The sequence below is a fragment of the Apteryx mantelli genome, chromosome 16, assembly GCF_036417845.1.
Source record: "Apteryx mantelli isolate bAptMan1 chromosome 16, bAptMan1.hap1, whole genome shotgun sequence".
Lineage (NCBI taxonomy): Eukaryota > Metazoa > Chordata > Aves > Apterygiformes > Apterygidae > Apteryx > Apteryx mantelli.
In genome coordinates this window covers 12,916,020-12,942,775 of record NC_089993.1, presented here as the reverse complement: position 1 = coordinate 12,942,775, position 26,756 = coordinate 12,916,020, and the positions used below count along the sequence as shown (strand labels likewise).

Here is a 26,756-nt window from a genome sequence, read left to right as displayed (position 1 = left end):
CCCTATACACAAAGCTTTTAACATGTCCGATTTCAGCTCTGCATACTATTCATACCCTTTTACCTACAAAAATGTTGAGCACTGAAGCTGGAATAACTTATATTCCCCTCCCCTCATACTGAAGAAAAATATAAAAATCATTAGAGACCTTCCCACACAAAATGGAACATATGGAGACAAAACTATAAGCTTTTAAAGTTCATTGCAAAAGAAGTGTACAGATACAATAGCAAAATTCATTACTACTGAAATCAATGGGAGTTTAGGCATTGGCTTAAATTAAAGCCAGCTCTGTCCTTACTTCCTGCACAGAATATTGGTTGGGTAAGAAAAGGCTGTCAGTGTAAAAATACTGAGAAGTCACTGGTTTCCAGATCTGACTTTGCAGAGTTCTGTACATGCACAGTACGAATAACTAAACCTCACTGAGACCTCTCTGAAAGATAAATCCATTTACTTTTCAGCTTTTCCTTATAAAGATATATGAAATACATTAAAGCAAATTAACAAACAATTCTTAGAAAACTAGAAAAAGAAAAAGCTTCAACTGGAGACTTGGAACCAGGTTGACAAAGGTGGAATTCCTCTCTGGTCTAAAGACAGTTAAGCACCTGAAACCTTCAAGGATCTCATTTGCTTATAATTACAATGCTGAAGACAAATTTTTATAGCCAACATCTTTCCAATGACTACAAAACTTTTCACAAGAATGAGATTTAGGAGAAGAATCACCCCCCCCACACACACACCCCAATCCATTTCCCCAGAACATAAGCTTCTTTAAGAAAGAAAAAAAAAAATCTAGATTTTTCAAAAAAAAGCATTTAAGCAGCTATTTTATTTGGTTATCTAATTCAGCAGAAAGTCATAGTTACCACTGGAGTAAGGTGTACATATTGTTTAGCATTCCAGTCAGAACAGATTTTTCCTCCTGAAAACATAAGCCCAGCTTTCCAATCTTAATGGCTGTAAACAGCTCTGAGCGAGCCAATGCAGTGCTTTCTTCCCAGATTTGCCAAGACCTCTGCTCTATGCGACTCTCAAGCAGCTGCAGTATTGAGAAGACCAGGCTGTTTCATGCTGTTTTTCAAAACCCTGAAGACAGCAGCCAAGCAAAGAAACAGCATTACTCTCCTTTCTCCTTGGTACTGAGCTTACTTGTAGAAGCAGAATCTAGAATTATTCCCATGGGAGAGGAACCTAAAAACACAGAGGTTAAGCAAATAAAAAGCTTCTTTCACCAGCTGAAAGCAGGATGTTTCAAGAAAACCCTACGACTTAGGGGCTCATATGAAAGTTGGAGGGTTTGAACATGATCCAAGTATGGCAGTCTGCTAAAAGTCCCTGAATCCTGCTAGCAGCTGGGACTGGTTTACCATCAGGGCAGTGTCTTCCTACAGCGTACTTCTCCACGGCATGCCCTGGGTAATGAATGGCACTCATAAAAGCATTTATCTCATAATTTGATACTACAGTGTTTGCGACAGGAAGTCCTTGATTCAATGGGCATCTTAGTACTTCCCTTCTTTGCAACTGGGGTGAAAGGCTCATTTTAGAAGGTCTAAGTACTAGAAATACACACTTAGACATGCTTTTAACCAGAAGTCTTATGAAGTCTGATGCATCCCACATCAATAAAAATCTACAAAACAGTCATTAAGGAAGGATATAACAGCTCTCCTTTAAGATTTTTATCAAGTCAACAGTTTCTTTGGCTCCAAAACACAGGGGGGGGGGAAAAACTTAAGTCTGTCAAAACATTATTTGAATGGTCAAGTCCTTTAGAAAAATCCATACAGATTTCATGTTTGCCAAGTTTCAAGCTATTTAAAAGTAAAACTGTTATCTGCATATAAAGCAGTACAGGATAGAAATGGTAATCAACCTTTAAGCAATAATCTGTCAAGTAACTAAGAACTAATGATTTCTAGGTATAATATCTCAGAAACAATTTTTGTATTATGAATAGATATTAAACATTTTTCCTTAACACTGACTTTAATGAACTATGCTTAGTTCTCAAAAGACCTTTTTCCATCAGTGATTTCTTCAAATACTTTTTGTTGTCTCATTTCCATATAAGCAGAGAGTGCAACATCTTACTCATTGCATATGAACTATTAACACAAGGAAGGATTTAAGAAAGACGTACTTAAATATTTAAAATGAAGATTATTTTATTTGACTTTAGTCCCCTAAAGAAGGGCTCATTAGCACAGCACTGCTGCTAGGTGGAACTGTAAGAGGAAAGAACCAACTATTTTATATAGCCATAGGCAGGCAGATCATCACAATTAGCTATAAGAATAACGGTGAAGTCACCAAGGGAGCTCCTGAACGTGGCACTTGGGGAGGTGAAGTGCCTTGTTCCTCTCCTCTGGACCATTTAGGAAAAGCCAGGTTCTAGACTAGGCAACTAGAAGCAATTCAAGCATATCATAATGAAGGACAGTCTGGTCACTGGGAATGCCCAGTCATCAATCACAAATCCCCAATACCGACATAGTTCTAATGCTCTACTTCATCCAAGTAAAGGAGATATGGCCTGTTTGAATCAGGTTTACCCTCTCCTGTGCACTGAGTATTAGGCATGGAAGATGCAAGATAAAAGAAGAAGTCTCTGCAAGAATTTATGACAGAAACCTTTACCCTAACACCTCTTTTCTCTATTCTCTACCTGTGGCTTGCTTAGAAATTAGAAGTTTATGAAAGGGTGGTTAAGTTAGTTCCATCTGTTTTTGGTAAGAATGGCTTCCTTCCCCAACAAGGAGATCTGGGCTTCTCTGGAATATGAGATCAAAGAACAACCAGTCCCTACACAACTCACCAGAACATGTGCGTCCTTATCAAGAGGCTGAAATAAATTGGTAATACAAACAATTACATCATTAGCAAAAAGGCAGATGCACAAATCCTTGTTCTTTTAATGAAAACAACGTTAGATTCTCAAATAAAAAACATGAGGTTGAGGCTTAAAAGCTGATAAAAATCAGCATGCAGGAAGTATTCTGGAAAAAAGAGGAGGGAGAACAAGATGCAAAGCTCCCTGCAACAAAGGAAACGCCAAGGGAGAAGGCAGGAGTCAAAACCTGCAACAAACTAGGCGAAGAGACCGGCCGAATTCCCTGTCCAAGGTGACTGACCCCGGGCGACGAGCGGGGCTGCTCGCCGGGCCCCGGCCTCCGCAGACCGCCGACGGGGGTTGCCTGCTCCTGCTGCGGCCCTGGGGGCCGGGCTGCGCGGCCGCGGGGGCCGAGCCCCGGGACGCGCCCGCGGCGCCCACCGGCCCTCCGCCGCCCCGCGGGCCGGGGGCCGGCTCCGAGCGCGGCCCCGGGAGCCGCCGGCGCCGCAGCCGCCGGGCAGCCGCTCCGCGCCGCGGCCCCCCGGAGGCAGGGCCCCCCGGGCGCCTCGGGGCGGCCACCGCCGCCGCCGGCGCCCCCGGGCCTGCCCCGAGAGGCCCGGCCCCGCGCCGCTCCCCCCGCCGGCGCCCCTCACCCGCGGACTCGCCGGTGTTGATCCAGTCCGGGTTCGCCAGGCTGGCGATGGCGAAGATGTCGGCGGCCAGGAAGAGGCATCCTGAGATGATGGTCAGTTTGTCCATCTCCTCCGGCTCCCGCGGCTCCCGGCTCCGGCTCCCGCAGCGGGCCCGGGCCGGGGGCGCCTCACAGCCGCGGCTCCATGCGCCCCGGGCTGCCCGCGCTCCCCTCGGCGGCGGCGCCAGCAACGGGCCCCCCCGGACGGAGCCGGAAGCGAACCCGGCGGGCGGGGGGGCGGCGGTGAACTCCGGAAGGGAAACCCACTCTCCTTCGCCGTCTCCCCCAGACGGGGCGGGGCTTACCGCGGGGGGCGGGGCCTCCGCCCAGACGGGGCGGGGGATCTCGGGAGGCCGCGCCGGGCTTTCTCTAGGGAGCGGCGCACGGCGGGGCGGGGCTTCCCCTGGTGGGCGGGGAAGAACGGGCCGGGGGGCGGTGCTTGTATAAAAGAGGCGGGCAACCGGCTGGTAGAGGAGGCGGGTCGAATGCCCGAAGTGCGAAGAGGGGCGAGAGGGGCGGGGCGTCGAGGAGAGGGGCGGGGCGTCGAGGAGGGGGCGGGACATGCCGGCGGGGCGCTGAGGGGCCTGTAGGGGGCGCTGCCGCGGGCGGGGCCGCCAGGGGCGGTGGCAACCGTTGGGTGGGGGAGGGGCGGCCGCGCGGCCTCTCGTGTGTGGCGGCAGCCGGTAGCCCCGGGGCTGAGCTCGGCCCCTCGGGGCTCTGCTCCCGGCCCGTGGCACCCTCCTCCGCCCGCATCCCCTAAGGCGCCTTTCGTCTGAGGCCCCGCAGCCCCGGGGTGGCTCCGGCGAGGCCTCTCGCGGAGAGATGACAATAAGCAGCTTGGTCAATGCTGCATGAGGCAGGCTGACGAGGGGTCATAGATCTGCCCTCATCTCAAAAAACATCACGTGTTTTGGTAGTCTCTGCCAGTCCTTATCCTTTTGAAATGTTGGGTAGTTGCTTAAATTTGAGAGTTGTTTCTGTAGGGGCAAAAGCAATGGTAAAAATGGAGAAGGTGGAAGGAGCAATTCATGCAGGTTCCTCAAGGATGTAGAGTGCCGTGAAAATGCTGTGTTGCACTGCTGTCCAAATTAATCTTGGCTAGAAAACTCACCCAAATACAGTGATTTTTGATTACATGCTTTTCCATGGACTAAACTTCATTCAAGGGGAAGAAGGCCTTGGAGCCAATAAACGGACAGTTTGCTAAATGTGGGAGGTGAACCTAGCTTTGACCACTACAAGTCTGTGCCTTCCCGATCCTCCCACCAGCACGGCAATGTTGAACTAATAATTGTTAGTCTAGCAGCCCCCACGTCTACAGGTACTTGTGAAATACCTAATTGCACAAAGTGCTTTTTTCCTGCTAGCAGTGAACACCCACCTATTTTTACAGACAAGCGTAACTGTGGTCTATACAAAACATATCTGAAAACCAAACAAGCAATTGTCTGTGCTGTTTATTTTTATGGAAGTCTTTTATGTAGCTCTAAAGAATATTGAGAATCACTTATGATCAGGTCAGTTATTAGATGGCACCCTATGCAAACAAAGGGAGATATTAGTAAAGAAATCTTGACACATTCAAGAGGAATCACTAGCAATTTTTATTTGGAGGACAAGAGCAGTACTTAGGTTCTATTGAAATCTCCCTGACAGATCTTTTAATGGAGAAAATAGTAAGACTTTTGCTGAAAAACAGCTGGAACTGTTCCCTTTAAACAGGGAACAATTGGTGTGTGGCAGAAATGGGAGAAGTGATTTTTATTTAAAAGACTTCAAAATTATATTGCACTAACAATGGGAATCCAGTAGTCTTGAAAAGAAGTTATTTCCAAGAATGATCTCTAACCATCCTATAAACTGGCTTTAAGTGGTATTTAAACAGTTTTTAATACAAGCATTATGTAAAAGTCTGCCTCAAAATGAGTTTGTTTCCAAATAAGCTTCATGGCAAAGGGAATAAAGGAAGGCGGTGTAGAGAGGGGACAGAAAGGGAAGATATCTTTCTCACGGGCTTCCGACATGCAGGCAAATCTGAAGTCAGAAATCCAGAAGACAGAATCCAGTCTTCATCTTTCTCGGGTTATTAAGAGACAAGTACATGCCTACGGGTGTTGTCTGGGAGGGACACTGCTGCCTATGCATTCCCTGGGAAGTCTTGTGGCCCCAGACGGAGAGTCTGAGCTGCAATACTCACAAACGGGCAGCCTAAACCACATTTCTCCTCCAGGCTGAAACAATCTGCTCAGTACAACCACGTCATTTGCCAAAAGCCAGACTTCCCTTGCATCAGTCCCCACGCCTGTGTCACTAGAGTGGAGCCCCGGCTGGTGGGCAGATTTGCAATTGCTGCACCGCGCGGGTGCCTCCAGTCCCTTCGCCACGCGGATCCCACTGGTGCCTTTGCCGCGGAACCCACACGCCGTCATGTTCTAAACGGTCGCGGGGCTTGAAACCCTCTCCTTACCTGCCGACCTGCTCTTCCTCCACAGGCAACCATGGAGCAGCAGCTCATTTCCAGGAGACTCACCTGGGACATGCCTGCCCAGTGATTTTGGCTGCATAGAAAATCTCTTCGTCTTGGCTCAATGGAACATACCCAGTCTTCTGCTGCGCCAGCAGGTGGGCATGAAACCCGTGACTTTCGGTCTCTGTTCGTCTCTCTTCCTCTTTTCTTTTCCATCTCCTCACTGCTGCCCCAGTATTCTTCTTCCAGTCCTGTATTTCAGGTAATCTCAAAATTTTTAAATCCTTTTACTACCAGAAAGTTTATCTTCTTCATAGATCCCCAGTGCCCCAAATTTTCTTAGTATCAAGAGACATTTCTGCTCTTGTGATTGAGTATTTGGAGTGGAATAGTAGGCGGATGACAAAAGGGAAAGGATGTTACTTCAACAGAAGAGGATGGGATGAGACCCCATGCTACTGCAGAAACTGCAGAATTTAAGAGTGACCTTGGAAAAAATGAGGACAATGGTAGGAGAACTGTAAGGTAAGTTCTGTCAAATGTGTCACTCTTCTCCAGCAAAGAACAAAGAGAAAATCCAGACGCTTTCCTTGGAGACTATGTAGACTGATATCAGGTATGGTAAAAATCAAGAATTTCATCTAAAAGTGTGAAATCATGGCATTTCTCCTAAATGTTTTGTAGGCTCTGGATTAGTCGCAGTTTTGCAGTTTGAATTCTCTCATATGCAACAAGATAACTTAATGTAATAAAAACAAGTTTAAAACCAGGATTCTGGCTTTTAATTAGAGTTAGCTAGATTTGTTATTAGCATTTTTTGTTTGTTGTTTCGGTGCTGATCATTAGCTGACCTACAGTCATTCATGAATTTTAATGGCATTTGCTGAATTATTCTGGCTAGAAAATAATAAAAAATAGCTTTGCTTCATGGTATCATCTGTTTACATTTACTGGCCTGGGAGTTAAGTACTCATTTTGGAAGTAGGAAACTAGGATTCAGTTCCCTGTTCTGACTGGAAAAGATCAAAACATGCATTTCTTGAAAAGTGACCAAAATCACCATAGGAAAGGTTTCAATACCTTCTATTGATTGTGTTCCACTTTGCATAAATTCCTGGGCATTCACTGGAGAAATAGTAGCAGGTCAGACGTCTGACCTCTCAGAACTATCAACAGATGAGAGTGCGTTCCAAAGTGGGTCTTATTTCCTTTGCTTTTCTTACATGATTGTGAAACTTAAATATTTTATTCGAATCAAATATAATATTCTCAACACTCAAAAATATTCTTAACATCAACAAAAAAGCATGCATTTTTAATTGGGAAGGAAAAAAAATTTCAGACTATTTCTGCTTCCCTCTGTTTTTCAGTTCAGCAGCCAAACTGACAAATCAAATATTCACATTGCCCTACTTTTAATCCAAATTCTTTTATAGACTTTCTATCTGGTCATTTAGGGCCTGATCAAAAGCTTACTGAAGCTACTGGGAAGATAATCAAGTTTCTGTATTTTACAGAGGAAGGGTAAAGTGGTCGGAATTTTCATTAAATGATTTGAAAACTTTGGAGATGAAGTGCTCTAGCATTTAAAGTTATTGCTACCTTACTGTTAGAAGTTACGTTTAGAGATTAGTTCTTCTTAAAACAGAGCATTTTAAAATGTCAGTTTTAACGGAAGACAGTTTATTGTAGGAGGTTCAAGCACTTGTGTGTCAGTCTTACACTTTTCCTGGCTCTTCATGAGAGGAGCAGGCTTGAGAGATGGAGGATTTAGTTTATTATCCTATTATATTTCTTGGTGGAGACACTGGGATAATGTCATTTATATTGTATTACTTGTTTTATGCATTTTAATGGATAGTGGATGCTCAAGAGTATTTTATTTCTGTAGGTGCTAAATCTGGCAAGTACAGTCCCTTCCTTCATGTCAGCAGTAGGGTGTGAAACCAATCTGCTGGAAATTTAGAAATTAATCTCCTCTATAAATATTGGTATGAAAAATCCATTTTTGATAGGAATTCAAAGCTTTCTTGAAATCCTTAACAGCTGTCAACTCCTCTGTGCTGTTATTCTGTTCTGTGTTTTTTTACCTTCCTTGAATATATCACCATTTCTAATGAAAAGTAACAGCAGTATTACTTTTTCTTTCAGTGATGTGTGAATTTTTAAGAAATAATAAGTTGCTAAGTGTTCTGTGTAAAAACTACTTTCAGAATATTTATTTGCAGAGAGCTAGCTTCCAGACTACACTAACTTTTTAAAGGATTGTTAGTATGGCTTTTTGGCAGCAATTCAGCTGGCAATGCATATCTAGAGAAGCAATGAAGGATGAGGGACTTAACTGTTTGGACAATTAAGAATCGGTTTCAGCACCTGGTCAAGTGTCTCCTTAAACATTTGATTGAAGAATGATATCACACTTTCAACTAGTAAATTTTTCCTCTCACTTCTCAAAGGGCAGTTGCCAGCACTGGAAAACGTCTCTCAGCGCACACTAAGCACAACATTGAAGGCAAATATTAGGATGGGTGAACAAGGACTAGGACTTATAATCATTCAGAATGGACCGTATCTCCAGATAACAAGTCTTGTTGAGAAAAGCTCTGCAGCTCACAATGGAAAGCTAAAACCAGGTAAAACCAAACAATACTAATATTCAAATTTAATAGCATTAAAATATTCCTGTCCTGCATTTATGCTTTGGGCCTGCTTCTGATTATATTTACACTTATGTAGATCAAAAGCAACTCAATTTAAAATTACAGAGAAAAAGAAACTGGCACAAACTCTATAAAGCTCAGTGCCAGCATTCCTTTGTAATGAAATACCTGTGATCTTAAAATAGCTGTTATGGGTGACTATTTCATAATCAGATCAAGATTTAAGTCTGTACATTGTTCTCCAGGAAAAACAGATTTCCTACTGATTCATCAGCAGATTTCTCCAAAAATAGTTTGACTATTACCTCTATATAATAACTAAAGTTTTAATTATTTGATTTTGTTCAGTGCATTGTTGTTCAAATAATTTCACTCTACAAGCAACACAAACTTTTCTGAAGGCTTTAATTTTTTTGCCTTATTGTTTGCTTTTTATTTCTCTTTATTATACAGAATAGTTACAGTAGTTGCAATAGTCTCTGTGTTCTAACAATTCATGCAGGTGTTTTTTGCTAAATACTTTGAACCTGAAATGTGCTATATCAGTACTAACAGATTATTACTAATCCTTAAGGTTTCTTGTAGAACACCAGACACCTATATTAATCTTGTAATTGAAATCTCTGTAAATTTGACTGCTTCATATGGGTCCCCAGACCAATTGCATTAGCCTCATGAAATACAGTTTGAGAACGATTGTGTGCTATGTTATTACTAAATTTTAAATGGTCTCTAATGAGGAAATCTATGAAGCAAAGACTTGAGGGTAGTGAAGTCATGTAGAAATATATTGGCTGTCTGTTGAAAATGCGTATCTTTAAACAAGAACAATTTTCCCAGCATTGTCTTTATAGTTTGGGCAGCTCTTTCTTCTCACACCTTTCAGAGAGAATTAGAATTTCAAGCACTAGGAGAAAGGATCTACTTGTTTGATGAAGTAAAAGCCATCAGGTGAAGTTCAGGACCTCTTTTTAGAAAAGGGTTTGCACTTTTGATCCGAGTATAAAAATCAATGGAAAAATCCTGAGCACAAAATAGAAGTGGATTTGCATCTAAGTGTATTTTTTGTATTATCATCTGAGAAGCTGATAGTTTTCAGCTATTCTTAAGAAAAAACATTGTATACAAAGACATATATATGATACTTTTTTTCTTTTTTACATCTGTAAGGCATAAAATACAGAAGAGGAATCACTGAAAACGAGTAGTTCTATTTGCAACAGTTTGAAAAATATAAGTTACAAAAGCATCTTCAATAAAGGCTGCAAAAACATGGGGTCAATTTATTTATGACATGTAATGCCTTTGGTTTACTGCAGCAAGTATTGAACTGTTTTAAAGGGGATTGATGACTGGTAACAAACACTGTGCCTTTGTAGCTGATCTTAGTTGTTGCAGCCAAAAGAAACAATTTGAGCATCCTTCATGGAGCACCTGGATCTAAGTCAGCACATTCCACAAAAAAGATAGCAAACAGCTTGAATTTATTCAATTCATGTTTAGAATGAACTTACAAAAACTTTATATTTAAGACTAACGCTATATATTCTCGCAGTGAAGATGGTATTTTGTAGATGATCCATCTCTTAATGGTACTGCAAGCAGCACGCTTATTTTGGTGCATGGGGCTTGACAAAAGGACGATACAAAAACACACTGCTTAGAAGGTTTTCTTATGATTAATTGTTTTTTACCTTTACGGACTTAATTTTTCTGTTAAGTAGGCTGAGTATTATTGCACAATTTCAGTCTGGAAAGTAAAAGAATATTATCACTGCTTATAGTCTGAAAGAGCTTGCGCCATTCTGCTGACTGTAAGGGGGGAGGGTAAAAATTAAGAGATAGTGGGAGGCACTAATATCTTAAAATCCTACAGTTAAACTCACCAAACGTATATATGTATGCCCTATTCTCCATGCCAACACGAAGAAACAGGGCTGCTTAGCACATGTGCCTCTTCAAACTACCTTTACTCTGCATAGGTTATCCAAAGGCAAATCTTCGGTGGCCACTGAAGGATATTGATCAAAAACTGATAGGTAAATTGAAAAGCTGGGTAGTGTTTCAGACTCTAGGCGCTGGAGCAGAGAAGCAAAATTATCTGTCTGCAGATCAGAGACGGCTTTGACTTGCCCAGACAGTATTATCTTTGACTTAGATTTGACATTTCCAGATTGGGACAATATGGACAGAAAAACAGAACAATTCTGAAAAATCTGTTTAACACCAACAATATCCTGCATATATTTTAAAGCCTAAGTATATTTATGTTTACGCATTTTGAAACATGTAATCTGGGTGATTTACCTTTCCATTAGCTGGGGCTGAGAACTTACATAAAACTGTTGGCAAACTATTTTCTGCTATCCTGGTACTTGTTCCAAAATTTTTTGTTTGCACCCAAGTAGAGCTAACATCCTGAGCTAAGGTAGTGTGGAGGGAGGGGGTGATGATGTTGGAGTAGAAGGAAAAGTTAGTGGAAAAAAGTGAATGAAAACTAGCAGTGGTAGCCAGCAGTTCAGGCAAACAATTTGATGACTTACTGTCACAGTTCCTGGCACAGGCATTTTTAACCCGAAAGGGTTAAAAAAAATAGAGCAGATGGAGAGAGGCTCCTTGCTCTGCCTAATTTGGCAGCAGACAGCTGTACTGCTTGTTTAAATCCCCTATGCTGTTCTGTTGCAGTTCAGTACATAATGTTTACTGATACCGCTCCTCAGTGCAACAGTTTCTGACAGGGTGCTGATAGAGCTCTAGTCTGCCGCAGATTCATTCTTCCTGCCTCATGCTATCTCCAAAATTACAGGCTTACCCAGTAATTGCAACCCCCACAACCCCTCAAAGCCCATCTTATAATTCCCCAGCATATATATTGGTCCTGGGGTTTGTGTGCTCCATCATTCTTGGCTGCAGTACTGCTTTTTGCAAAACTGCAGCTCCATGCTTTCCACTGGGGGCCTGCATTAAGAATGCTACCTGCCGCCTTATCCCTTAACAAAAAAAACCCCCCAAAACCCCACAACCAACACACCTTTCTGCTGGAACTCCTCAGTTAAATTATGCACTATAACCAGCTCTCGTGGGCATCTCCTGCATCTCCCCCCTTGCCCTGACAGCATCTTGCAGCATGCCCATGTGTTGGTCATTCTCAGAGCAGAGGGCCAGGCACCGAGGACAGTCAAACCCGGGGCTGGGATGAACCCAAGGTGACACAGCAGTTACGCAGATTCCCTGACTCCACACAGGTAAACTTAACCACTGTAGAGGAAGGGGCCTAACTGGCTCCATACCAACACTTACACAGCAAGGTGAAATCCAAGGGTAGGCGGCAGATACATATAGACAGGCCATTCCAGCTGTGAAAAGATACGAGGAAGCAGTGGAAAGATGCCAACAGCTGAATTGTCAGCAGTGCAGCTGTATAACCTCAACTCAGCCTTGCTGGAGTCTTACCTAGTCCAAAGTAGCATTACTGATCAGAGCATTCACCACTGTACCTTTCTCTCCTAGAAAAACACAGAAAGGCAAGGTAGCACTGAGTAGGCAATCCAAAGTTTAGCACATTCACTCAGACAAATCCTACAGTAAATATCTGTAGCTTTCCTTAGTGTTCTAAAAAGGTTAGTTCTTAACGGAGCTGCTGGTTTTCTTTCATTAAAAAAGCAAGCAAAAACAAAGCTCCATCCAACTGGTTTGAAGAGCTGCTTAACGTGTGCATTTTCATATAAAAATGTGAAAGTAGAGTGGTTAAGATTACATATTTTGTAATATGAATGCAGTAAATTTGAAAAAGTCTTTTAAGCTGACTACTGTCAATTTTCTTCCCTTGGCAGGTGACATTCTAATAAAAATTGGACTTGCTAACGTATTAGGATGGACTCTGCGAGAGCTGAGGCAACTCTTGCACAATATTCCAATAGGAACTAATCTACAAATCAGGGTTTACAGAGATTTTGTTGAATTACCTCAACACTGGCAAAATGTGGCTGACTTAATTCCTGAAGTAAAGCTTCCTATGACAGCAGAGTAAGAAATGTGTTGTACATAACTAGAGTTTCACACCTTACTTATTACTCTAGAGAAAAACAGGAAATAGTATGTTAGCTTTTTCTTTTTAGGATAAAATGTTGAAGAGCCTGTAAACATTTATTTTCTCTCATATATTTTTATGGAATGGAGAACTGTGATTCAAAGTAAACAAATACCAAAAGAGTATTCACTTTTCTAGTTACAATAAAGACAAGGTCAGTATTAATTTCAGACGTGCCCCTTCCCACCTCCGCAGAGACCATAAAAAAGACTGGCTGGCAATAACTTCTCTGACGTCAAAGAGGCCATGCCCATTTACAATAGCCAAGGATCCAAACAATGACAAGTAGCTGATGAGGTCAAGATGGAGGACTTCCTACAACTATGTAAATAGCTTTATTGTTTCTTAATCAAACTACTGAAAGCAGTTAATGATCATGACTTTTTAAATTAAACTTCTGAGGGGAAAAAAAAAGCTTGTCATATGAGGAAAAACAGCATGCAGAAGCTTTAAAAAATATATCGCTCTCAATCCTAAAAGTGGCTCATATGGTAAGTATAATTAATCTAGATGGGATACGAGACAGTTACAAGTTTTCCTGAGGCACAAAGTTTTAATAGAAAAGAAACCTCAGATCTAGGGGAAGGAAGAGAAATAGTAAAAGGAGCAAATCAGACTAGAATTGCAATGAGACAGAAAGGAAGCTCAAGCAGCAAGGGTTTTTTCCAAAAGATTAAACCTCTAAACTTTCGTTTAAATAAACCAAATTATTTACTGTTCTGAAGCAACAGAAAAAGGATAGCTTGCTTTTCTATTGCCCAGATTACAGCTTAGCTATTATATTAGAGCCCAAGGGAAACAGTATGCAAAGAACTATGAATAATACCATTAGTTTCATATTACAGGATCTTCAAAACTAATGAACTTGTTTTTAACCTGAGTATTGACTAAAAACTTAGATGATTAGGCAAGTTAACAAAATGGCTAGGGGAATTGCAGCATGTCAGAGTAATGCTGTATTGTATACTTTTAGCACATCAGGTGAAGACACTGAAGACAAAGACGACATCGGGACCAGTAGCGATGATGATGTTGACTTGGAAACTTTGCAGTATAAATCTTCCCAATCATCATGTTATGAGTTGACCCATAAATTACCATCACTATCCAAAATTTGGCATGCATCTGATACAAGCCACACGCTTACAGTAGGCAAAGACATTGGATGTGACATTATACTTCATAATGACACTGATGCATTGGGCAATTCTGAATTCGATACTATTGGCATTAGATCTACTTCATACTGGACTATGGAAAAGAATGAGACCAGTTCCTCTTCCTCCTACTCTTCCGTATCAGACGCATTTTGGCTGGAAGAATTTGGCTTTCCTTTGGAAGAGCTCAAAACCTGACTTCTTCAAAACCTAGATTTCTGAAGTCGTATTATACCTGTTCACTTTTAATATTAGATTGTGAAGTTTATTACACTGGAAGATGATGGTGAACCATGCTTAGACTTCCAGAAATCTAAGCATCCTAGGATATTTAAAACAATACAGTAGCCACACAAAGCTGTCACTTCTAGCAGCACCCTACCTACTGTCAGAGGTCTATCCATGCTACTTGTGGAGAAGACATTCAAATGCATTACCTCTGCTAGTCCTCGAAAAGTAAAGCATGCAAGCTCTAAGAAGCTAAAATACATTCATCTGTTTTTGAGGGTGTCTTCATTTACTTGATATAAGGATGGCACAGGCAGAAAGTTTATCAAGAGTTTTTCTTGAATATACAAGAATACATGGAGAACTATTGGCAATTACAAGTTTTATCTGCATCACAAGGACCATTTTTGATATTCCTTCTTTTTATATCAGCTAAATCTATATCATTTTCTCACTATAGTTTTATCTTCAATGTACAGAGCCAGAGTTATCAGCTTTTACATACCATTTTCAGTGGAAAAGACTCAACACAAAATATATGAACTCAGCACTTTATCTGATGTGTGCAAGCCCACAATTACTCCAGATTAATTTTCTGAAAGAACTGAATTCATAAATAACAAGTTAGTAGCAATTTATTTAGAACACAGGTGACTTATAGCTCAGGTCCATTTTGAATCTGCCTCGCAGCTTTGTTTTTACAACTCATCAAGAAAAGGAGTATTTCCCAAATCCCCGCTAGCTGCCATTGATTTCTTCCCATTGACAAACTTCTTTGCAGCCTGAAAATAAATCAGAAAGATTGGATATAAGAAAATATTCACCAGAGTTTATCTTGCTGCTCATAGCCTCTGCCTCAAGTTACTAAAACCCCCCCAAGTGCAACACTACTGTAGTAGGTCATCAAATCAACTAGTTTAATTTTGCTGTCTAAACTGACTTGCTGCTAATCCAGCTCATTACTGTATAGTTTAAACAGGCATGGCAGCATGATAGTCAGAGGTGAAAGGCATAAGCTCTTTGGAAACGGTATTCTGCCTATTATTATTACATCACAAGACACAGGGTTTATCTCCTTAATACTAATGCTGCTGCTAGTTGCTACTGCAACACAAATAAGTGACTATTGTGGGGAAAAAAAAAAGTTTACTATCTTAGAATTTCTTTCTGATGGATTTCTGGGTGAAATCTGCTTCATGTATAAGCAACAAGATAATTTTAAAAAGCAAGGCTGTTATGTCAACTTATCAATGAAAGCCTAATTGTTTTAGTATGCAGACCAAATAGTCTAGACTCAGTAATCCTAAAAGCCTGTATTAGAAGTGATTGCACTGGAACTAATATCAAGTTTTCATGAATATCAGTTGGTAGTTTTGGTAAATTTAGTTGATGTAGAAGAGAATTTCATGTACTCTCAGCTACACTAGCTCTGCAATGTATTGGATTTAAAGGGTCTTCTGTTAATAAAGTAAACGGGCCTCAGAAGATAGCCAGCTAGGATTTATAGATAAGTTACTGCTTTTTTAAAGATAGTATATATGCATGTTTATAAACACACATAAGTGAGCATCAGTTTAGTATTAAAAAAAAAACCTTACACAGTGATTAAGGAACACCTGTGGATGCTGACACATACTTACATTCACAACATCAGCAGTGGCTACAGAGTCGATCTTTTGAGCAACATCAGATGGCGATGTGTGTGTGCCAGAAACCAGGGACTCAGAGCCAATTTCATTCAGTAACCCCTCCGAGGTCTCCACTGACATCAAATAGGTGGCTTTCAGCTGATTTCTGCCATCAAAAAAGCATTAAGAATGACTGAGCATGTAAGTCCTGTTATTACCTATTTTCCCCCCTATGTAAATGCAAGTGCAAGAAGGTTTCAGTGCCTTTTATGTTTTCAAGATTCTTCTCCTTTCTGAGAGGTTTTCAAGTATGGAAGGGTTCTGTGGTTAGGAAGGGGACAGGGTAGTTGAAACACCTACTGTTTTGGAACGATCAGCCACCCCACACGGTCAGAAGACCTCTAGCTCAAAACTTGTTTGTATTTGAAGTAAATAATGCAAGTATTTCAGAAATTAGATAAAATAATCAATTCTGCATATGTTGAAGAATTAGTTTTAAAATTCATTCCAGTTTCTCATCAAGAACAGATTAATGCAGAGCAATTTTATTGTAAGGTACAAAGAAGCAATGAACATAAGTGGTTAGGTTCCTTTTACAATAGTTCAATGTCTTTTAGAAGATGGCAGGTTTATACTATAATTTTGTTCCATTTCAGGCAGTCTCACTGCTACATTGGAAAATTTTATTTCTAAAAGCTAGTGCTTCTATTTTTAAAAAGGTGAAATGGTAGAAAATGGTTTAATTGAAATCATATTCTACAGAACCTTGTTTAAGTAGTTTGGTATTTTTGACTGAATTGCAAGACTGCAAATCTCTGTGCAAGTATCACTGACTTTTTTTTTTTGTCACTACAGGACAATATAGAAGATGTGTGAAAAAAAGAAGTCATACCAGAAAGGAAGAAAAAAATGCCACAGGGCTGTGCACAACTTCCTAATACTAGGGGGGTCCTTTTTTAGAAAACTAATAATTCCAAATATAAAGGCAGATATTTCAACGCTTAGCTACTAATGACTAAGGCACAACCAATCATATCTAGGTTATCATGTTTTGTGTAATCAAGCTTTACTTGACATCTTATAAAGGTATTATATATGCAACAGTCTTAATACTTTAATTCTTCTACTTGAGTGAGCCTGTACAATGCTGTTGTATTATGCAACTACAGCTTTAGACATTCAGCGCAGTTTAACACTGGTTGAAGATTAAGTACCATCTCACTTATGTGCATAACTCTCTAAATCAGGAACTCTCAAACTTTGTTGATATTACTGCATCTCTAATGGCACAGTAATCTTCCACATCTCAAAATACTCCTGGGGCATATATTTAGAGTGCTGGACGTAGTATCACTAATTCAGTGCTTTACATTTGAAGACCCTCATTTTTACTGTTCTTTGAAGATGCAGAAGAGTAAGGTTGTTTAAATGACTGTTATGGGAATTGCTGCAGTGTGACCACAAAGGGAATTACCTAAATAATGCAATTTAGGATTCTAATTTAAATACATCTCAGTATTACTGAGCATGATTAAAACGGCATCTGCTAATGCTTACCAATTTCTTACATAGAAACAGTTATGAAACATTCACACTCATTTAACAAGCTTCTATTAGGAATTACTGCTAGCAGAGAATCAATGTAGCTTTACAACAAGAGTATTGATAGGGTTTTAGTTTTAAAGCAGGATAGTTAGCACTTCTCAACAGAAATAATTATAGGACTGCTCTAAGGCTTGCTGTACAGAACAGTCTAAGTGTTTGACAAGTAGCTACATGATAAGTAGCTTCTCTTTATAACACATTAGACAGCTCTTTACCCACTTACTTTGCCTTTGTGACATCGGCATCTGTGATGGTGCCCTGAGCAACTGCCTTTATCTGGTTCAAAGCAGCTTTAATGACCTGAGGAAAATTAAATCATTTTAAATTTCTTCCAGCATTAAAAACTCCAACGTGTTATTTCTATTATCTGACTAGAACAACCATTTTAGAAAGTGGTTGACAGCGTTAGGGTTGCTAGCCTGACCCTGACACTAAGCATCTTCAGAACAAAACTAAAAACGCTGTAACAAATACCAAAGTGCGATAAAAAGCAATGTGGGTTTAGATTTTAAAAACATGTTGATTTGTACAATCTCACTCTTACATGAGAATATTCAGTTCTGCCAGCTTCAGGAGACAGCACATTCCTCATAATCTATTTAGGCTTACACCTGTAAAGTCTTACAGTGAGCAATCAAGGTATTTTACTAGCTCAAGTTCACATTGGGCAATTGTACTTCCCAGAAAGCAAGTTTCATTCACAGCTAATGGAGTTAAATCATAACTGAATACGCAACATTCTTATGCAAGAAACCAGATGAATTGACTTTTCAGATCAATCAGTCACTATCACAAATCAAAACACTTGAGAGTAATGTTATTAATATTAATAGAAATTTAATACTTAAATTCTGATCAGAAACTCACCTCTGCAGCATTTGGGGCCTGAGAGATGGTATAAACACCAAAGAGCCCAGAATCAGAGTAATTAACATTAAACGCAGAAGCCTGCAAAACAAACATTATTATCAGCTATGTTTCAAGTATCCTAACAACTCAGTATCAAGCATAGGAAAATAATTACTATTAGGATCTGAAATGCTATAATTCAGGAAGCTAGATTCCATCTCTGCAAAGGAAAACAAATCAGGTTGGAAGGCCTTTTGTGAAATATTTTTAATTTGTGCAGGAATGAACTAATGAAGATTCTAGCTGGAAATACTAACCTTGCAAAGGATAGTATGCATTTTACTTAAAACACAAAATGCAGTAATCCTTTCAACTTACATCAAATGGCTGGGTAGTTGCTTTAGCAATACCCTGGGAGAGTTTGCTGGTAACATTGCTTCCCCTCTTGATAAGGGGTCCAGCACCTAAAACGTGCTGAAGGACACTGAACGCATTCGCTTCTGCACTTCCAACAGCAGCTCCTTCTGCTACAATAGCAGCATGGACAAGGCTATCACCATTCTGTTCTCTGATTTCTCCTAAAAATATAATAGCAGAATAAAGAGTAAAGCAGTGTTCAGTTAGAAACTACTATACCTTCACAGGTATGAAAAGGAAGCATTTCTAGCAAGGAATGATTTCATGAGGGAAAAGCCAGGTGGTGCGAACTTATCGCATGTCCACTCAGGAAGACAGCAAGAAGCTGCCAGTAAGCTGCAGGTCATATGTTAGCTTCCTAACCATTAGCTCTCTTTTATACTGACAGTCCTACGAGGGCATTCATAATTATTTTTTACTAACCCTTTTTAAAAAATACTCTTTGAAAAATAACATTAAAAAGTTTTTTGCATTCAAAAAAACATTCTTGCAGGCAGAAAACCAAATATGTTGTTATGCCTTATTTGAATCTGATCCAAAACCACATATAGTATGCGCTAGTAAAACCCACTGAGGCTCCAGATAACAAATATTCAGAAAAGTAGCATAACTTTTGTTCATAAAAATGTCTATTCTGCTTAAAAAAACCCTGAAGTTATTTCAGTCAAATATTAAATGTTGGAAACTTTATATATTTTCCCCTGTTTACAGAGTAGTCTGATACCCCAACTAAAAGACAGCTAGTAGTATTAATGCAAGATATTGCTTTGAAAAAGCTAAGCATTGCTTTGTCTTGTATGAAAGACTTAACACAGTCAACAGATCTTCCCCAAAAGAAAGCCTTCCACCACCACTTCTAGACAGTCCTTAGTTTATTCCCTATCTCCCCCAATTCTTAAGGGAATCTTTCTAAAAATGCCAGGAGAAGCTGTATGCCAGCTTGTTTTTCACTTTATGGAATAAATGATTTTGCAGTTAAAGCTCTGCAGGAGATATGGGTTCAGTTTTATCCCAGAACTTTTCATGGCAGGGGAAGAAGAAAGGATATTTGCTTTCTCTCATCATCTGCTTATTTAGATAGAAGATACCCTTCCCCCGTACCACACGTAGTGTTCAAAGATGGAACTGAAAACTATGCAGTTACACTACTATAGTTATAATAATCAGAAAATCAGTCATTCAGAACAAATATAAGAAATGTGCTTACCTCCTCTATAGATAGCCTTTGCACCAGAAGAACCAGCTCCACTTCTGATATTCAAAAACTGCTCTGCAACTTGCTTTAGGTCAGAGTGCTTCACACCTGCAGTACAACAGTTTGTTCCAAAGAATGTAATGGTTTTGGAAAGCTATAGCAGTTATATAAAAATAAGTTTTAAAGGTACCTTAACATTTTATTTCTATAGTTAACTCAAATTTCTGCAGTAGTTTTTCTTTATGAATTGCAATGTGCATTAAAGAACATACATACCTATTCCTACAAGCGCCATTCTCGCACTTGTAAAATTGTTCTGTACAAAATGGTGAAGCTGCAACAGTAAATTCACATTTTAGGGTATTTTAAATAAAGAACAAAAATGGCAAGTGTACTTCTGTCATTGCTGCATCCACTGTTTAGACCTTGTAAATCTTGATGCATCAAACCCCAATGCTTCCAAAAGTAACTGTCTATAGAATAGCATTTTACACATTCTTCAGCGACAGCTATAAAACCCCTTTATATATGAACACCTGCATTTCACTGACAGTCTTACTGTCAACAGAAAGCTATATATGTTAACAGCCTTTCTAAATGTGAATGTGAATTATATTCTGAAAACTGAAAGCTTAAGGAAACAGATTATTTTAGCACCAGACCAGTAACATAATAAATACTATTTCCTAAATTCATTTCCTTGCCATGTATCCTTGGTAAAGAAACCTGAAGAACAGATTTGTAACAGAAATTAAAGAATCCTACCTGCTCCGAAGTAATTTTTCCAATTGTGTAATCTGGACAATATAACGGGTTTGCCAGAGCATTTTTATAAGCTGCAGCATGCAAGTTTTCCAGAACTCCTAAGAGGAACAAAGGGTCAATGATGATGATGATTAACATAATAGCTATTTTAATGAAGATTATGAATGAAACTAAATGCTACCCTACTGAAACAGAGCCATGGTCCATTTTAAAGCATTCGACTGCAAAATCTGCAAAAGCAGGTCTGGAATGCCAGCAATGTTGTGAGTGAGTGGGAAAGGGGAGTAGTAAAAAACAACAAAAATCAAACTCTTTAAATTAGTTTCAGATTCATCTTCTTCACCGTAAGCATCCCTTGTTCTTGAGCTGAAGAAGAAAGAACAGACTGTTTATCTTTTTAACATTATTTGTAACTTTGTATGATGTCTTGTGCATCTCTGTATTCAGATGAAGGATTCTAATGCTTTTAATTACTTTCTCATTATATTTTTCTTGTATTCCATAGCATTGTACTTATTGTTTGGTACATCCCCTTTATTTGTTCATATATACCGTTTCTTCAAGACAAAGCTGACATTCTTCTCTTTATAGTTATGTTTCTGAATACACGATTTTAACTAAAAATATTAAATTACTAAGAAATTACCCTGTATTTGATACAAGTTTGAAACAATAATACAAATTTCTAAAACAGTATTACTTCAATATAAGTCAAATATAAGTCATTTTCCAAATTTCAACATTGTGTCATCACCTCTAATGGGTTACAAAAGCGAGCATACTTGAGAGCAATGGAGTAGTACAAATAATGTTTATTGTGCAGAATTACCTGCTGAACTTGGACGATTAAAACTCAATTAAGGCAGCTATATTGGAATAGGCTCAGTTTAGCTAAAGATTTGTTTGCATTTTTTTTTTTAAACTCACTAGCCTAAATTTAAACCTAAAACTGGAATGCACTTTCAAGGTAATGAAAATACATACAGTTTTGATATCAAAATATGAAACAGTCATTCAAACTCAAGCCTTTTACAGAACACTGTTTATATTTGAATACATTACAAAAAAATCCTCTATTTTTCCCAAATTTTGCATTTTGAAGTAAACTCCCATGAAGACAACACAGTGGATCAGAAAATACACTTACCAACTTGTGGGTTCTGAAATGCAATTGCTTTGTCAACTTTTAATTGTGGCTGAAGATCAGTTACTTCCCATGGTCTGAACTCTGGAGCTGTAGTGACATTAAGGAGGTACTCCATTACTGTATCACTAGATGAAAAAAGTTACAGAGAGATTAAAAAAAAACCAAAAAACCACACAAGTAGCATATGTTTCTTTTAAAGTGAAAAGCAATTCAAACCAATCCATAACCAAACACATTAACAACAAAACCTATTACTGGAGTCAGAATAGGTATTAGCACTACTGTACAGAGTTCAACTTCAGCTCTGTGGCATCCATATGCTCAGGAAATGAATACAGAAGCTGAATATTAATATGATAATATATTGATTTTATTATATAGACATTAAAATTATTGTTACTCCTACCCTTTAAAGTGATAGGTCTCTAATTTTACTACAGACTAGCTTGATAGAAAACCTGTGGTAATTCAGTTCACAGTATGTCTGGGTACTTACACATAGTCACGCAGGCATTCAACAGAGTAAGTCATTTTCTCTCTTGTTGAGTACACACTGAATGAGAAAAAATGTAAAACCCATTTCAGCAGAGAACACAGGAAGAAGTGGATTTTAACACATATTCCCCACTGTTTGAAATCTTCAGCAAGATACTGTCTAGAACATCTAGTTAACCTTAAATCTGTTCAAGGTGACTGTTTAAAGGAACACTATATTAGCACTTTTAACACGCATGGTGCTAATAGCAGAAATAGATTTATGTAAAACTCATATCTTAAAAATTTTGGTAAAAATACATGTCTTGTAATCATTAGAATTTAAGATACCATGATAATTCAAGGTAAAACAACAAATAAGGATGAATAGTAAAACTTGAATAAAAAAAAATGCATCTAGGTAGCAAACAAGGCAATTTAGAAATTATTCTTTTTGCATAGACAACACAGTCTATCCTTTCCACTTGCTTCAAAGGTTCTTTGTTTAATGAGAACAAAAAGGATAGAGTTTTAAGTTATTTAAAACATTGCTTTTAACCAAATTCTATATAAAACAATGTTACTGGACAATTTTAAGATACATTGCAACAAAGCATGCATAGTGAGATCCCTTTCTTATGTCTGAGGCTTGTTTTTTTAGGCTTTAACCAGTGAAATCACAGAAGCCAGATACTGTCCACATTGCTCTCAACAGTGCCATAAGATGAGTGTTATCTATTCACCAAAGATGAAAATATTGGAAAAAAATCTACAGACTTCTGGAAGTTTAATTTTGAAGATTGAAAAGGCTGGAAGAACATCAAGCTCTCTGTACAAATCATATTTCTTCCAGGCACACAACATTTGTATTTCCCTAACTAAGAAGTATTTTTAAAATAGAAATCATGGATGCACTCTTGAACTAATAAAATGAGATGCATGTACAAAAGACATTCTTTGTTAACGTGCACCATTCAGAAGGACCATTACTGTATCGAGCTTATCCACCTACATATTGTAATGCTTATTGTTTTAAGTCTTCTTTTATCATATAGCTTGTTTGCATCTTACCAAAACAGATTATTTGTGTAGTTACAAACCTCAGGCTACCCCCAACAGCTTCAATGCCACGAGTAATCTTGAAAGAAGATGCTCCTTTAGTAGTCTATTAAAAGAAGAAAAAAAAAGGCGGAGAGGTATATAAAATCTTAACTACTTTAAGAACAGATTTGCCTGTGGTTGTTCAGTGCTTAAGCAAAGTTGAAACATTATGTTTTAATGAATGTGACTTCTGTATAAATGAATAGACAGAGAAGAAAAAACCCTCAGGATTTTGAAGACGCATTGTTCATATCAAATGAAATAAACCCCCAATACATAGACTGCTTAAAATGTTAAAGCAGAGGCCAACAGAACATGTCACGCTTGTTGTTCAGGCTGCAACTGAGTACAGCCAACTTACTGCATTCCTGCTCCCCCTCACGTTGATCATCCTCTCTGACCTGCCAATGTAACTGCTCACACAGTTGTCCTCAGCCCCATTCTATGGGAATGATCCAGGTTTGCTTGAACATTTAATAGGATTCTTGAAAGCAGATAAGCTTGACACAACCAGGACAAGGAATGCCTACACATAGTATTATGCTGACAGCTCTCTGGGGAAAGTAACTTCCAGCAGCACTTGGGAGGGAGGTAATAAGCAGCTGGGATACTTTTTTTTCCTGCCTGAAACTGAAGTGGATTGAACACATACAACGGCAGTCAAAGACACACCTGTAGTGCTATACAGCTCTAATCATCACAGCCTGGCCACTAGGCAACAGAGGCTGTATTTACAGCTACAGCTACAGCCAGATAAACAGGAACAAGAGAAACATCCACAGTGGGTGAAACCAACGGGCCACTTAGCCCAATATTCTTTATCTGACAATGACAAGAGAACACCCTCCCACCATCCATTCGCGGTATTCCTGCAGCACCTATAACAGCTGTGTAAGAGACTTTAGAAGGTACATTCCTACCTATTCCTTTTAGCATCAGTTTGTGGACCTGTTGTCAATAAATTAGTCTAATCCTTTTTTTGAACCTTTTTTGACCCAGCCTCCTGTAAAACTGCAATTAGCCATAAGATAGGAAGGGAAAAGGGGAGCTTAAATTATCTTGATTACAGTAGTAAGAAAAGATATTCAGAAACATTCTGGGGGAAAAAAAAGAAAAAAAAAAAAAGAGCTCCTATCAACCATCCAAATTATCTTTTACTGTAGCTTACATAACATATATTATGTAAACAGCTTAATATATATATATTAATTTAAGTATATAGTTTAAGACACTGCTAGAGAGCACAATTCTAAATAAACATGAGTGTTTGTATTCCAGGAAGTTATGTCATTTCTCTTGTATTTTACCTGGGTAACCAAAAATCTATGTACATTGTCATCCACTTTATCAGATCTCTTAAATTAAATTTTATTTATCGCTTCTTTTTGCAGTCATGAACCTTCCATCATTTCATCTACTGCCAAAATAGTAACAAAGAGAATAAACACCTACCAAATTAGATGCAAGACGAAGCAAGTGTGCAGTTCCCAAGTTACTAGTAGTTTCATATCTGCTGCCTGCTTTAATGAACACACCAATTCTTGAAGTTGGAGAAAAGTTTTCCAGAGACGCAATAACTAAGCCATTTGGTAATTTTGTAATCTGTATTAAGAATAAAAATATGGTTTAGTGATCCACTGTAAGTACTGTCACCGTTCTGCTTTTTTCCGACTGAATTAAAAAAAAAAAAAGAGAGAGAAAAAATACTAAATATTCATACTGACCTCAAGATCCTGCGTCTCTGGAGATAATTTCACTCGTTCTACTTTTGCTGAAGCCGCAACTTTAGGAGCTACTTTAAGTGAGTAAAGTCTTTTCTAAAAGAGAAGGCATAACAAAGAAAATGGATCTTCTGAATTAGTTCATAACATGTTCCGTTACATACTAAAAAACAACTGATTTTAAAGTAGAAATACAATGAACAACTCCAAGCCCCAGAACATAAATAACAATTCCCTTGTAATTCCTCTGATTGTTTCCACATCCCTGTTGGAACTCACTCAGTGACTTACATGAGGTCTTTGGAAGTTCAAGAACTACCACTGTAATAAAACTTTGTTTTTCCTTTTCTGTTGTGTACTGTGACTCTCTACTGATACTATATAGCCTGTAGGATCACTGTATTAAGCAATTAAGTGAACAAATAGATATACTAATCCACATATACAGAACACAACTTTAGAGATAATTTTCTTATTTATTTGGTGCAGGCATTTTGACTCCTAAAGAGTCACCTATCAGAATACTAACTTATCTACACTGACTACTGCCTAGAAAGAAGATACGTATACAAGTCCCAGAAACACAAAGCATAATCAGAAGTAGGCCTTCAAATTGAAGGGGTCAGCAACACTAGAGCCTTCCCTTCAGAAGGCTCTTGTGGTTTCCCTTGAAATCAAAAACCATTGATTTCAAGTCTGAAATGCTATTCCCCTCCACCCTTCTTGGAAGCTGTTTATATTTGTAGAATCTACTTGTTTATTGCTCTTGATTTCATATAAGAAATTCTCTTACATCTCAAGCTAAAAACTGAGCATCAGAAATACTAATACACGCAGCAGTAGGGGTACCAATGACATAATTTCTCTTGTTTTGCTACAGACTCTGTTCCACATATTTTAAACCTAGGAAAAATTCCTCTCCCCCTCCCCAAATTTGGTAAGACATCTAATTTTAACCTCCAAGCCTTCTTATTCATGAATTAGTAGCGTGTGTCTAAAATTGACCTCGAAAAACATTGCCACCGAGAAGCTCTTTCTCATCCTGCTTGGGAGAGCACCTCCAGCCGCAATCCCCAACGAGGCGTCCCCAGCCCCGCGCCGGCTCAGCGGGCCTCCCCGGGGGCGCCCGAGCTCGGCCCCTCCGCGGCCCGGCTCGGCCCGGCCACCTCCCGGCTTCCCAAGGGCACCGCCACACCACAGGCGGCGGAGGGCAGAGCCGCACGACGGCTGTCCTGGCCAAACCGCCTCCACCTCCCCTTCAGAGAGCACGATCCCCCGCGGCAGCGCGTACCGAGAGGGAGCTCGCGACAGCCGGGAAGCCCTTCATTCTCCCCACTCCCCTCCACCGAGGCCTCGGGAGAAGAACAAGATGGCTACACCGGAGGAAGACCCTGCCTTCCCGGCGCACCCCGCGCCGCTTGACTTTCTAGCGATCCAATGACAGAACTCTACTGCTCGTGCTTAGGGTTAGGCCTTGGAGATAGAGCGTCTCCCCCTTGGCTTCCGGGGCGGCTGTGCGCATGCGCAGAGAGCCGCCGCCGCCGCGCCGTTCGCGGGAGCGTGGGAGGTCCCCGAGGCGCCCGGCGGCGAGCGGCGATGGCGGGAGGCGAGGCCGAGGCCGAGGCTGAGGTAGGGGGGGACCTGCCGCCGCCGCCGCCGCCCTGCGGGGGTCGGGTCGGAGCGCGGCGGGGCGGGGCCGGGCCGGGGGCGGTGGCGGCG

The 26,756-nt window shown here is 39.9% G+C and overlaps 3 protein-coding genes across 3 annotated transcripts in view; 1 reads left to right on the top strand and 2 right to left on the bottom strand.

Annotated features, from left to right (window-relative positions):
* The window catches only part of MOSMO (modulator of smoothened), a 37,128-nt gene extending 33,373 nt beyond the window's left edge, over window positions 1-3,755 (bottom strand). Inside the window, exon 1 of the mRNA XM_067306378.1 lies at window positions 3,496-3,755. Within this exon, the coding sequence (XP_067162479.1) occupies window positions 3,496-3,601 (106 nt within the window). The 5' untranslated portion in view covers window positions 3,602-3,755. The remainder of the gene's footprint in view (window positions 1-3,495) is intronic.
* A 4,769-nt stretch (window positions 3,756-8,524) lies between these two features.
* PDZD9 (PDZ domain containing 9) lies at window positions 8,525-14,655 on the top strand. Its single transcript, XM_067306549.1, has 3 exons — window positions 8,525-8,633; window positions 12,494-12,686; window positions 13,658-14,655. The coding sequence occupies exons 1-3, from the start codon at window positions 8,525-8,527 to the stop codon at window positions 14,103-14,105; spliced, it is 750 nt and encodes a 249-aa protein (XP_067162650.1). The 3' UTR covers window positions 14,106-14,655.
* Window positions 14,656-14,752: 97 nt separating this feature from the next.
* Window positions 14,753-26,432, bottom strand: UQCRC2 (ubiquinol-cytochrome c reductase core protein 2). Its single transcript, XM_013950915.2, has 14 exons — window positions 26,329-26,432; window positions 25,041-25,133; window positions 24,769-24,918; window positions 23,316-23,380; window positions 22,238-22,294; window positions 21,742-21,866; window positions 20,595-20,692; window positions 20,106-20,163; window positions 19,842-19,937; window positions 18,596-18,795; window positions 18,236-18,316; window positions 17,592-17,668; window positions 15,776-15,929; window positions 14,753-14,917 (listed from the first exon to the last, which is right to left on the bottom strand). The coding sequence occupies exons 1-14, from the start codon at window positions 26,362-26,364 to the stop codon at window positions 14,834-14,836; spliced, it is 1,374 nt and encodes a 457-aa protein (XP_013806369.1). The 5' UTR covers window positions 26,365-26,432; the 3' UTR covers window positions 14,753-14,833.
* Between the last annotated feature and the right edge of the window lie 324 nt (window positions 26,433-26,756).

Bases quoted from the DNA above. Each gene is read 5' to 3' on its own strand.
- UQCRC2 (XM_013950915.2), bottom strand. From the start codon at position 26,364: ATGAAGGGCTTCCCGGCTGTCGCGAGCTCCCTCTCG. The intron at 24,919-25,040 runs GTCAGTATGAAT...TTCTTAATACAG, and splicing joins CAGAGACGCAGGATCTTGAG to ATTACAAAATTACCAAATGG. The intron at 15,930-17,591 runs GTAAGTGGGTAA...TTTTGATGGCAG, and splicing joins GCCGATGTCACAAAGGCAAA to AAATCAGCTGAAAGCCACCT.
- PDZD9 (XM_067306549.1), top strand. From the start codon at position 8,525: ATGGGTGAACAAGGACTAGGACTTATAATCATTCAGAATGGACCGTAT. The intron at 8,634-12,493 runs GTAAAACCAAAC...TTCCCTTGGCAG, and splicing joins CAATGGAAAGCTAAAACCAG to GTGACATTCTAATAAAAATT. The intron at 12,687-13,657 runs GTAAGAAATGTG...TTAGATGATTAG, and splicing joins AAGCTTCCTATGACAGCAGA to GCAAGTTAACAAAATGGCTA.